General features: G+C 36.5%; 1 protein-coding gene across 7 annotated transcripts in view; it reads right to left on the reverse strand.

The window, feature by feature from the left end:
- Positions 1-13,395, reverse strand: part of LAMA2 (laminin subunit alpha 2) — a 603,913-nt gene that overhangs the window by 114,355 nt on the left and 476,163 nt on the right. For all 7 annotated transcript variants that reach the window (XM_036871358.1, XM_036871360.1, XM_036871357.1 and 4 more), the window contains 3 exons: positions 9,620-9,731; positions 4,004-4,166; positions 2,482-2,692 (listed from right to left, as the gene is read on the reverse strand). In XM_036871358.1, the coding sequence (XP_036727253.1) occupies positions 2,482-2,692; positions 4,004-4,166; positions 9,620-9,731 (486 nt within the window). The remainder of the gene's footprint in view (positions 1-2,481; positions 2,693-4,003; positions 4,167-9,619; positions 9,732-13,395) is intronic.

Genomic DNA, 13,395 nt, shown 5'->3' on the forward strand with positions numbered 1-13,395 from the left:
AGACTAGTTTACTTGTGTGAGCCTCCCACTAAATACAAGTCACCTGAAGTCATCAGAGGTGGTGTTTTATTTCTTATATCAATATCAGTGTCTTTGAAGCTTAAGGCTGCATCTGAATCATGGGTAGGATTTTAAAAACACAGGTTGCTGGGCTCCACTCCCAGTTTCTGAGTTGATAGGTTTGGGGGGAACCTGAGAATCTGCATTATTAACAGGTGTCTAGGTGATGTTAATGCTGCTGTTCCAAGGACCACACCATGAGGACCAGTGTTCGATATACTCAGTTTTTGTTTAGTACATTTCCTGAACTTAGTAGGGGCTTGATAAATGTTTTTAATAATAAAAATTACATGCTTACTTCCTTAAATTAAAAAAAAAATGCGTTGGGTCTTAATTATATCACCTTTTTGTGGGCACAGGCTCAATGAAGTCATTTATTTAAAGCACAACTAATTACTCAATCAAATGGATACAACATTATCAGTTCTTTTAAAATCTATATGTACATCAGATTAACCCAGGGGATGTTTTAGAATATGGACCCTGGACCACACCTCAGACCAGCTACCTCAGATTCTGGGTGGGAGCCCAGGGGATGCATCTGTTTAGCAAACTCTAAACAGGTGATGCTTTATTGGCCAGTCTAGCATCAACCTTGGCAATCAACCTTAATCGGCCTTGGCAAGCAACCTTAAATAAGCTCTGCCTTATTCATATTAATTTAGTCAGTTTATCTATTTATTCTAGTAAGTTTTAAACAAGTCTTTAGTTAAGCATCATGTGTAAAATGAAAATACAAGAAGGACAACTTACACTTCAATACTGACTACATAAGCTCCAGGCTTCTCTAGGGGTACCCAAGAATGATGGCTCTTGGTTTTAAACATCACTAAAATGAAGGAATAGCTAAAAGCACCATTTAGTGTGCCACTACAACTCTTCCTGAAACACTTCCCAGATGCTTATTATACTTTCTACACAGGTAATTTTGATTTCTTAAACTGTTGCCATAAAATGGAGTGGTGCACCTCCGGGTAAGTTACACCACTGGTGTATCACCGAGCAAGATGAATCATGCGGGAGCCTGTGATATGAAGGCAGCCTAGCATCCTGCTTAACAAGACAGTGCTTTTTCTTTAATATTGCCAGCATGTCAGTAGATTCCAAATTGGTTAAGATTAGATACATCAGTGAGTCTTCTCAATCCTCTATCTAAATGACAAGGCTAAGTCCCAGGAGAGGGAACCAGAAAACAATTCTTTTAAAAAATTAATTCATCCTTTTACTTCTTAATCCAAAGGAAAATGGAAAGAAATGAATGGATAAAAAAATCCAGATTCTTTTTATTCAACTGTCATTCCATGAACAGTTTTGAGAGCATAATATATGCCAGAGAGTGTTCAGTTATAGTTGCAGGTAAAATTTTATGTTAGAAGAGATAAAGGTCTGCCACTGTTTTCAGATCTGTTGGGGTCAAATACTTTGAAAAGAACAAAAGGTAAGTTTGTTTCTGGTGAGGAAGTTATTTTTTTTTTTAATGCTAAATACAGGTTTGTGCCATCATATGTGCTGAATTCACTGTAGGGAAAAGTGATCAGTTTGCCGTTAAATATTAAGAAAGAAATGAGAGAGAGAGAGAAAGAAAGAGAAGGAGAGAAAGGAAGGAGAGAAGGAAAGAAGGGAAGTAGGAAGGAAGGGAGAAAGGAAGGAATGGATGGAAGGATCTGTTTTAGTTCTAGCTTCATTAGCACTCTAAAAAAGGCAGAAGCTGCCTATCATTGCTTGAGGAGAGAACTATCTCTTGTCTGAGGAAAAGGAGACAAAAAATAACTCAGACTTGATCTGCTCATGTTAGTCCGTTGTAAAATATCATTTTCAGAGAACATGTTGCAAAGAAGAGAACCAAAATTTTCCCAGGCTCTGGTCTCTCAGTGAGCTGTTTCTTCTGTGCCCCAATTCCATTAGAAAATCCTTGGCACTTCTGTGACTTATGGCGGCCGGATGCCTAAACCATGGTTTGTGGATCAGGTTGGGTGGACTGTACAATCATATGGTATTAGTATTTGAAGAAACTCTGGATACACCCTAGTATAATGCACTCATTGTATAGTTGAGAGACCGATGCTCTGAGACTTTAACTGACTTGTTCACACTAGTACTTCTAGTTAGTGGCACAGTTGTCGTTAAGACCAAGGACCCCTGACTCCCAGTAAAGATCTCATTCCACTGTACCATTCTGCCCTTAAAAATCTTAAATAGTTTAAGTTATCTAAATTTTATTTGATTATATGGGCAATGGTCATTCATTAAAAAACAAAAAGAAGGATCATTCCCTGTTCTGCTTCTTAGAAGTCTCCTTTCAGAGTTGTCACACTTGATTTCGTACGTGTGCATCAACTTGCATCAACTTGACTTACTCTGCCATGGTCAAACTCCCACCCCGTGCTCCCAGATTCAGATAAAAGAGCCTCTAAGACTCACCTCCAAAGCAGTCATGTTTTTCTGGTTTTCTGCAGATAAGAGATTAGTTTCTCTAATTTTATCTGTGGCTTCTCTCAACAGGTCCCAAGCATCATCAACCTTGCTTTTGTAGTCTGCCAGTTTCTCCCGGAGGGCCTTCTCCATTTCTTCATTTTTCCCTCGGGATTCTCCAAACAGCTTCTTCACTTTCTTCAGAAGGCCTTCTGCAGCTCTATAAACACCCCAGCCCAATAAGAGACAATGAGCCCTTGCCACTGCCTCAGGGTTTATTGGTATTAAACAGTGTTACAAAGAAATGCTAACACTAAAAGTATGGAAAAATTAGAAACAATATTTAAGGCAGGTTGACTGTGTGCTAAACCAAGTTGAAAACTGATAGCTGAAAAGTGGCAAGAGCATTTATAATTAAAACTAAAGAACAAAAAAATCCACACATTTTAAATTGATTAGTAATATAACATTTTCATTTGGAAAGGATCTCATGTTATTCTCATAATCTGGCTGATGAAATCAGTTTTATGATTTACTTCACACACCAAAAATAAAATCTACCTGATTAACCATGAGATATTTTCTCTGTTACTTTGAATATAAGATATGAATATTGATATGTTTGGTTAGAAACTGTGAATATAGCGCCATGCTGTTGACATGCTAGTATGATATAATTTTGACCTACTTTTCTTTTCCTTTGAACTGAGTGTTCTGGGAGTTTCCTGGATTCAACTTAATGGTTTTCCTAAAGGGATAATATCTGAGCCCTTTAAGGAGGCTAAATATTTGAAGAACAGTAGTTCTCAAACTAAAAGGCATCATAATTCCCCGAAGAACTTGTCAAAACAGATTGCTGGGCCCCATCCCAAAAGTTTCTGATTCAGTAGGTCTAGGGTGGGGTTTGATAATTTGTATTTCTAACAAGTTCTCAGGTGTTGCTAATGTTGCTGATTTAGTATATACTATTTGATTATTACTAACACCATCACTTTGAAGTTAGCTGACTATGAATGTAAAAATGTATTTTTTTATTGAGTGTACGGTCACAGGAATTCATTGGCATTAGTAAAATCACTATCATTAGTCACAACCTCAAATTCCCAAACTTTATTTCATTGTATTAGGCATGTATTATTTGACAATTCTTCTGTTCAGTATTTCCTAAGATGACAAAATGTGTAGGATGGCCTGTTAAATTCATAACTTTATTTATCCAAAGATATTTTTATTAAAACAAAAACAATTAATAGTTTTAAAGGCCCTAATAATGGAAATTAATAAAGCAAGACCATTAGCCTAATTGCAGAAGGGACAGCACCAAAAAAAGATCATTTACTTGATTATTTATATAGGTATAAACATGCCTTTGATCTGTTTTAGAGCAAGACAAATTATAACTAAGTAGATGAAAAATAAATAAAGAACAAAGTATCTCCTACTGATATGTGATGGAAAATTTAGAAATCTCTAAACAACAATTTGGAAAGCTCAGTTTATCAAATGTAAAAGTAACAGAGCTTCTACTCACACCAACTCATCTTCAGCAACTTCCTTTTGTGTGTCTAGATTTTTCCTCCTCAGTTCTGTCATCATCTTATCAACTTCATTCTGAAGCTCTTGCAAATTTCTCTCAAAGGCCTTGTCTTGAATTCCTAGAGTTTCATTTAGTTTTACAGCTTTTTCACTTACAGCTGCAGGGGGTAAAACAAATTTTGCCAATTAGTAAACTAAATGCCACATGCAAAAATGGCACCCAGCATCTGCTCTTCTCCACCATCTCCAAGAGAAATGTTGTTTGTCATGGGTGTTCCTGCTGGGAAACAGAGAGGTAGTTGCTATAACGATCCATAACAAACAAGGAAATGTGACATATTTCTTCATATTATATTGCTTTTAGGGGGACACAGTAATTAAAACAGTGTTTCTACCCCAAAAGGAAGAAATAAAGTAAACAAATAGCTCAAACCTTCTTCAGGTAAGAGGTAAAAAATGAGACATATAGCATAACACTTGGAAGCTGAAAATGCAAGGTCTGCATTGCTGATAAGACACAATCATATTCAATTTTAAAACCCTGAGTATAGAAACACTATCAGTGATGAGATCTCTCATAACGAACCTGCCCTTGTACTTCCACACAGCTCTGTGTTGATCTGTGTAAAGGAATGAGGAAAGGAGCCCCCATCTACGGACAGGCATTATGCATTAGGGCTCACAGATACCTTCCAGCCATAACAGCCATCCTAAGAGTCTGTGTTTATTATGCACTAAATAGGTTTTCAAACTGTGCTCTTTGGAATATTAGGATTCTCCAGGCACTTCAGGTATTCTACAAATGATATCTATTCTGCCAAGAATCTGTTTTATAGGTTGGTGTTCTGGGCAAGATTTCATTTGAAAAAAGACTTCTATGTCAAATAATAGTTTGACAAATTGGTGAACTGAAACATGTACACAGTTCTACCTTAGTTTTAGACCAACTTTTCCTGAAGTGTGTTCTATGGAGCATTAATTTAGCAAGATGAAGAGAGGTGTTTTTCTGAACTCTTTTGTCTTCTGAACCCTATTTCTATTATATAATATTACCTATGAAAATTCCCAGAATAAAGGCTATGGGTTGGCCAAGAGACAGTTTCTACCATTCAAAGCTGTATCCTAAGACCTCTTTAAGACCTAAAGAATTTTCAAAACTCATTTCTATTCTTGGAGAAACTTTTCTGATTAACACTGGTGGGAGCTGTTCCAAGGGTCGTATGACAAGAGCTCCTGAGAAAAGTGCACACAGTTAGGCAAAGTAGACCAGCCATGGGGATGTGGCATGGTGGGTTAGTACAGTGGTTCTGAAATGTGGTCCCCAAATTTGCAACATCAGATCACCTGGGAACTTGTTAGAAATATATATTCTCAGGTCCCATCACAGACCTATTGAGTCAAAAAGTCTGGGGTGTGGACGAGCAATTTGTGTTTTTAACAAGCCCTCCAGGATCTTCTGATGCACCTAGAGTTTGAGAATATTGGGTTAGTAGAAGAAATTAAGTTTCAATCTCTAATTCTACCCTTTCAAAAATGCATCTTTCTAATTCTTTTTTTTAAAATTAATTAATTAATTAATTAATTAATTAATGGCTGTGTTGGGTCTTCGTTTCTGTGCGAGGGCTTTCTCTAGTTGAGGCAAGTGGGGGCCACTCTTCATTGCGATGAGCCTCTCACCATCGCGGCCTCTCTTGTTGCGGAGCACAGGCTCCAGACGCGCAGGCTCAGTAATTGTGGCTCACGGGCCTAGTTGCTCCGCGGCATGTGGGATCTTCCCAGACCAGGGCTCGAACCCGTGTCCCCTGCATTGGCAGGCAGATTCGCAACCACTGCGCCACCAGGGAAGCCCCTCTAATTCTTTTTTAATGATAAATGTCTTTGCTTAGAAAATTGCTGCAGTCAACTTGTTATTTCTGATAGCCATAGTTTAATCTGCAGAACAATCTAAATCAGGTCTTTTAAAGAACAAATATGGCCATTCTTAGCCCTGTGGTAGAAATTATTGCTCAGGTGCTATTAGAAGTAGGTGAGGGTGCCTACTTTCTGGCTGACTACTTCATAGTCATCCCTTGACATATACCAAAGAACCTTCTTAAGATTCCACCACTATGATTAGTAAGATATCACCTAGGCCATGTCATTCTTGCTAAGGAAACATGGTGACTATGCGCTATTGATTGGAAAGCTCCTTGGTCCAGCAGACTATGGGGAAGCCATGTTAGAATGTTAATGATTAAATGTAAGAAGGTTTCTACTTTTTAGATTTCAAGAAAGGTAGTAGTAGATTTGGCTCTACTGATGATACAGCTCCATCCTTTGGTTTGAGTGCATGCCTATCTGTACAGCTGATTTTAACAAATTGTAGCATGTAAGTAACCAATGACATCATTTGTCTTCACATTTTTTTTTAAATGAAAGGGATAAGCCCCACTTTCCAACCTGACAAAGCTGTATGTTTTTTCATTATTAAATGAATACATAAATGAACTTTGCTTAAAGACGTTTTTGGAAATTTGATGGAATTTAGGTCCTGGGCCTAGGTGGTATTGAGGAAGGAAGGAATGTGAGATGCAGCTTCACTATTTCTTTTGTGGTCTAATCTCACAGCTAAATTTCTACAGAGAAGAATTAGGTGGAAAAAGAATGATGGAGTGAGAAAAGGAAAAGATGGATTGCATCATTTCTTTTAAATTAAAGCAATATGTAAGCAACCAGAAGAAATTATTAGGGTACACAAAAACTGCCTTAGCAAAATGATGCTATATTAAGAAAGCAGCATTATTTTAATAGAAGAGGTCTGATTGCTCCTTTGCTTCTATACATGGAATTTGGAACTTCTCTGAGTACTTTTAAACTAAAGATAAATGTGTTATGTAGTCTATTATCCCAAGATATACATTATCACTTCAGTATGTTTTCAACAGTATTAAAAATACTTGCAACATAAACACATCTTTTAAATTTAATTATCTTTTCTTTCTAACTTATTACAAAGGGAATTTAAAGTCATTTTAAAATATCTTTAAAACAAGATAAAATAAATATAAAGGAAATGGGGCAAAGATAAAAAAATTAATGTAAATCAGGCAAAGAGTTACTAGACAGACAGGCATGCTGTAATGTCCAGGGCAGTGGATCCTAAATCTAGTGTGAAGTATCTTAGTAGCCAACGCATCAGGATAAAAAGGAGTATTTTAAGAGGTATACAGTATCTATACCATACAAACTATATAAATAAATTCCTCAGGAGAAGCAAAGCTGTTTTTCATGCTGAACCTGAGAAAAATATCCTATAACGGGTAAATTTATCATGAATGACTAATACTATTGTGACCTGAAGAACAGGAAAGAAGGGTGTCCAGCATTTCTTAAGTCCTATTATATATCAGAACATATGCTAATGGGTTTATATACATTCACTCATTAATTCTAATAGTGTGTGGAATAAAATATAGTTTATTCATGATCGAATCAGGAGTCATAGCACAATAGACTTTATAAAATTAGAGTGAGATAAGAACGCCTCAGATTAATAGAAGTTGATTTCTATATAGCGGCTATGACTTATAATGGAATATAGTATGAGTAAGGTATTTCATCTATCTAAAAAGTAAACTGAAATAGACAAATGCCAGGCTGAAGCATGCACTTTTCCCACAGCAATTTATTACAACTAATACAAATAAAAACACTGATGATTATCCACCATTATTATAGCTTCGAGAGGGGAAAAAAAAGTATAGGTATGTTGTATAACTCAAAGTTTTTAGTGAGTTTTCTTTTTTTAAAAAAATCCCCTAGACATCCAAGCCTTGTTATATATATGTAAACCCTTTACGATTTAACTCTGGCATATTCAAATTTGAATTTTCATGAAATTTTAATAGTTAGATTAATTCTGTCAAAGTTCTTTTACAAAGAGCTGTGGTTACCATTTTTGTTATCATTTACGTTAGTACCTGGTGGAAGAAGAGAGTAGTATTCACATTGTCCTCGGGTATAGGATCACAGCTATCCACATGGCACTTCACACGAATTAGAAAAAGGTGCCCCATTTGGACAGACACAGCCAGACCACCTGACTGATGTACAATGTAGGAAATGGGAGACACCTTTGATGACATAACCCCTTTCTTTGATTGATAGATTGTGGATGGTGAGCCAAGCCTGGGTTAAATATCATCTCCACTCTGCCCCCTGCTGGTGCCTTTGTGGCACGCACAAAGATGTAGATAAAGTAGGCAGTGCTGGTACTGGAGTCTATCGGAAACGTGTATTAGGATTTATTCTTACGTAGCAACGTTTGATTGAAATGATCAAGATTAGTTCCTAGGATAGGCTGCTGGGTGTTAGTGTTTGAGACTGAGTTGGAAGGAAAAGGAAAGTCCCTGGAGTACTGACTAATGTCTTCAGGGATCCAGGTAGAGTGAATCTGCTCTATCTGCAATGGGATTTTTTTGGTGGGAGGAAGGGAGGGTGGATACTTTCAAATAACATTACTGGAAGATAAAAACAGGGAAAGGACGACAACTTCATCTAGCAGAGGAGAAACCACAACGAATTAACTGAGATTTTTTTGGTAGGAGTAACTTCTGTTTTGGATCCTGACATGTCTTGCCTGAGATTATGCCTCAGATTAAAACTCTGTTGTTTCTTGCTGTGGGGAATCTTTGGAAGTTTCTGTCTCTTCTTGGCCAGTGATTCCTAAGACTGACCTGTCAGGATATGCCTTGAAGGTTCTCACGTCCTGATTTATTTGGCTATATTAGAAAGCAAAGTATCTAAAATGTATAACATTATAGAGCAATAAAAATGTTTTACTTTTAAAGCAAAAAGAAAACATTTTTTCCTATTTTCTCAACACGCATGCATGCTTATTATATATTAGTAGATATTTAAGAACTAATGTTTTGTTGTTGTTTTGTTTTTTGAGGGTTTTTTTTTTCTTTTTTCTTTTTGCATTATCTGTTTTCTTTGAGTTTCTTAATCTGGGCTTTTGCCTAAAAATGGCTTCCACTTTGATTCTCAAATCAGATTGGCAGATGCCAAGAACTAACTCCTTGAGAATTGTGGACTAAATGCAGTAGAGCTTCTGGTAAGGTAGCACATCCAAATCCCAAGCAACAGATGTTCATTAAAAACCGGTACCAAGTATTTAAAAGCCATTTTGAGAAATTAAAGTGCTGCTTTAAGGTACTGAGCAGAATGATAAAATTAACTTTTTTTAAAAAAATCAAGGATCTTTTAAATAGTTCTGAATACAAAAACAGCACCATAGCAGAGGATAAGTTGCCCATTAACTAATTTAATCATATTTGATCACAATAGCCATTCCTCAAGGATCAGAGCATTCATAAAGGAATGCATTCAATTTACTGCTATTTTGTACTCATAATTCCTAATTCACTGACTTCTGTCACAAATTTAACCCTGTAGGCTGTAGATTCTCAGTTGATAATGCCCTTGAATATCTTGATCAAAAAAGTTTTTAAAAATCCAACCCTCAAATTTAGAAATGTCATCTCTTACTAGAGAAATCCCAGTCCTGTGCAATCCTTTTTTTCTTTTCCTGTTAGGAGAAATAATGATTAAATTGTGACTTTTCTAATACCTTCTGCATGCTGGGCCAGGTCCTTAATGAATTCTCCTAAGGAGTCTGCTCTCGTGTTGGTCCTCTCTGCATCCTGCCCAGTTTGCTCGCCATCTGCTGTCACTTTGGTAGCCTAATGAAGCAAATTCGGGAAAAGCATCATTAATAGAGATGATGAAGCTACAGCTAGATAAGCTCTCACCGGCTGCATCTTCTTTCAAATATTACTTTGAGCCAAAGGAAATTGATGAATTATTGATCAGATGTACTGGAAATGACGCCCCGTGCTCAAATATACAATCAAACTTTATTACTTCTTCCATTAAATGGAAATCAGAGAGCTGTATTTGGTCTTTTTAAAACCCTCGTTGTACGCAATGGCACAGAAGAAGCCATAAAGCAGAATTATTTTTGAAATATTTTTAAGGTACTATTGCCAAAAGTCTTTAATGGACTCTTCAGCCTGCACATGTTGCCGTTTTGCCCATATTTTATTTACTGAAAAAGTGTGGAGTGTAGCAATGATCTCTCGAAAGAGGCACAGACAACCTGTCTCAATCAGCTTGATCCTATAGATTCCGTTTAGATCAATACATTAATTAAAGAAACAAAGAAAGGGAATGCTTAGCTACTAAGTAGTAAATGCTTGTTTTATAACACTGTAAAGATCTAATAAAATGTTAAAGAAGAATAAATGTTAACTTTCCCCATATGACATCACCAAAAAAGATTCCAGTAATCACAGGACCATATATTACTGTCAACAAAATAGAACAGAACTCTACAACAGCCCCACCTCCCAAAGATCATCCTCATATTGTTTCACCCTTATTCACATTGAAAATATCATTTGACACAATGGAATCCATTTAATGTGTTCATAGTTAAGATATACCATATGTAATCAAATGGCATGTGTAACATTACAAGTTTCAGGTACTACAAGGCTTAGAGCACCTTGTAATAGGTTTATACTTCGTTTTTTAATGTGTATGAATATGCTAATAAATATGACTTCCTTTTCTAAAAAATAGGGATAATCTAACTACAGAAAATGAATCAAAGAATCACAAACTGCCTCAATACAATTTAAATAAAGGTTCAAGCTGGCAGAGTATTAATACTCCACAATCTTGTACCAGAGTGCTTGCATTTTAGACATGCCCAGAGAATCTAAATTGTTTTATACATAAACAGATTTTAAATAGAAGTTAAGCTAGAACTAAATGTCTGGCCAGCACAGAACATGGTAGGAGGTGCTGCAGGAATTATAGTGCATTTTATGATTTCCCAGGGGGCAATAAGAGGTTTAATTCATGAAAGTTTTCAAGGTTTTAAATAAAAGGTAGAATATAAAGTCCAACCATTATCATCTAATTTCTCAACCTTCAAATGTTATCACCACAAATAAAAGAAAGAAAGGAAAAGAATCCAATGGAAGTTTAAAAAATTCCTCTTTATAGTTTCAGTATATATACAAAATGATTTGGCGTGTGTTAATCAATATATTAGAATGCTCTGGATTAACTCTTCCAAAACATTAATATTGGAATTATTTTCACTTTTAAATTCGAGGTCCAGTTGGGTCAAGAAACTCTTTACACATACACACCACACAAATGTATGCTCACATAATTTTTAAAATGTTGCTTTTGAATTACTAAGGTCAGCTGCTTAAGATGTTGGTCATCTAAACTGCTTTAGATGTTTGTCTAGTCTGGATTTTACTGTGTTCTATAATATCTCTACTATTTTCACATATCACAGAATCCTATAAGGGATTTGATCTACATTATTATCATCTTTCAATATCTTAAGAATTAATATACCACCAGCACTAGTATCACTTACTATACAGAAAATATACATTATAATTTGAACTAAAATTTATTTCTTGCTTCATCAGTATCTTAATTACATTATTAAAAGGTAATAATTCCCATAAATACTCATACATTCGAGCTTTCCAACTCTTGTATGCTCAAAGCATCTAATTTCTTGAAAATAAATGTATACTGATACACTCTCCTTTTAAAATTCTGGATGATCAAGATAATATTCATTGCCTTGACTTCTACTTATCAAATTAATTTATACAAAAATGTGTAAGAGTCATTGTTAACACACTCAGTACCAATAACATGAGTACTCCAATATTAAGATGTGAAGAATTCTACATGACCCATGATAAGAAATAAGTCAAAAATGTTATAATTAAGACCCTATGCAATCAGCTTCCCTGGCTTCCTTTTATATGTAATATGCCAATCTCTTCCCTTCTTAGGGTCTTCTCATATTCTGTTGTCTTTGCCTTGAATGAGCTTCTGCTCAACACTTTAGTGGCTGGATCTTTGTCATCCATCAGCTTTCAGTTTAATAAGTATTTCTTCTTGGTGTGGCCATCCCCAGGGCACCTATCTAGGTTTCTCAACTTCCTGCAGAAGAATATTTCCTTCATAGTTCCATGCATTTTAGAATTACTATTTACGTGTTGGCATACCTATGTAATGGCTACCTGACTAAAAAGTAAGCTCTAAGAGGACAAAAACTTGGTCTGTTTGCTCATCACTTTATATCCAGCTTCTAGTATGATGTCTCACTTACAGCAAATATTGAATGAATGTTGTTAAATATATGACTAAACAATTTCCTAACTAATCTTGTCAACATTATTGCCATTCTTATTGCCTACTTATCGCCTACCTTTCCAGGAACATTCCCAGAAAAAGCTTTGTTCATACTATTGCTCCCTAACTCCTCTCCAATTATCCAAAATAAATCCAGCTCCCAAGATGATTCGCTTCCAACTTCACCTTCTCTGTGAAGGCATCCCCAATGATTTTGACCCATACGCTCCTTTCTTAGATTTTCAAAAACAACTATCATTACCACTATTCGTGACTGTTGTGGGTAATTATTTTTTTAGGTGTTTCGTCATATCTATTGAATCGCAATCCTTGGGGGCTAGGGTTATGTCTTATCTCTTTTTTATTCCTCCGAGTGCCAGGCACAGTGCCTGGCAAACTGTAGGGGGTCAAGGATGTTGGGTGATTGACTGATGTAATAATAATCCAACAAACTATCCCTTTGAAGTTCTAAAGCCTGTTGGGAGAAAGAAAAATCTCTTTCCATATGCCTTTCTGATACCGTTCAAACTGGCCATATACCTGGTGTTTTGCTTACCAGTGAATGTGGATGGCTGGGCATTTTTTCTGGACATTTTTCAGAGCCTTATAGGAAGCTGCTGCTGAAGGGCTACAGCTGAGTGCTTAGGAGGAGAGCAGACCTGAGCGCCTCTGGTCCCAACCACGCTGCATTCTAGTCACTGGCCTTCTGGTAATTCAAAACTAACCTGCGATTGCACACCAAATACCATGCTGGTGGGGGTGCGTGGAGGTAGGGGCCGGGGGTGGGCAGAAATCTTTATGGCCAGCACAGTACTTACTAAGGGAGAAGATAGTCTTCCTTCTGCACAGACAAAAAGAGCTTCTTCTCTTGGCTGCACTCCAGGAGAGGAGGAGATGTGAGATTCCTGGACCAAAAGGCATTGACTTATGATATTAGCACTCTAAGAAGCGGGTTACACTGTCAGGCTCAGCTGTACCCCAGATTGATATGCGTGTTCAGAGGGCTGACAATACTCTTGTGTTTCGTTTACTCTTCCTGCCTTTAGACATACATAGAGGGCATGATCCCTATTTTCACACTGGTGAGGATGAAGGTATGAAGAGGTTAAGTGACTTATCTGAACTCACACATATAGGAAATAGGGGACAAGACACAAATTTTCTGTCTCA

The sequence above is a fragment of the Balaenoptera musculus genome, chromosome 12 (assembly GCF_009873245.2).
Source record: "Balaenoptera musculus isolate JJ_BM4_2016_0621 chromosome 12, mBalMus1.pri.v3, whole genome shotgun sequence".
Classification (NCBI taxonomy): Eukaryota; Metazoa; Chordata; class Mammalia; order Artiodactyla; family Balaenopteridae; genus Balaenoptera; species Balaenoptera musculus.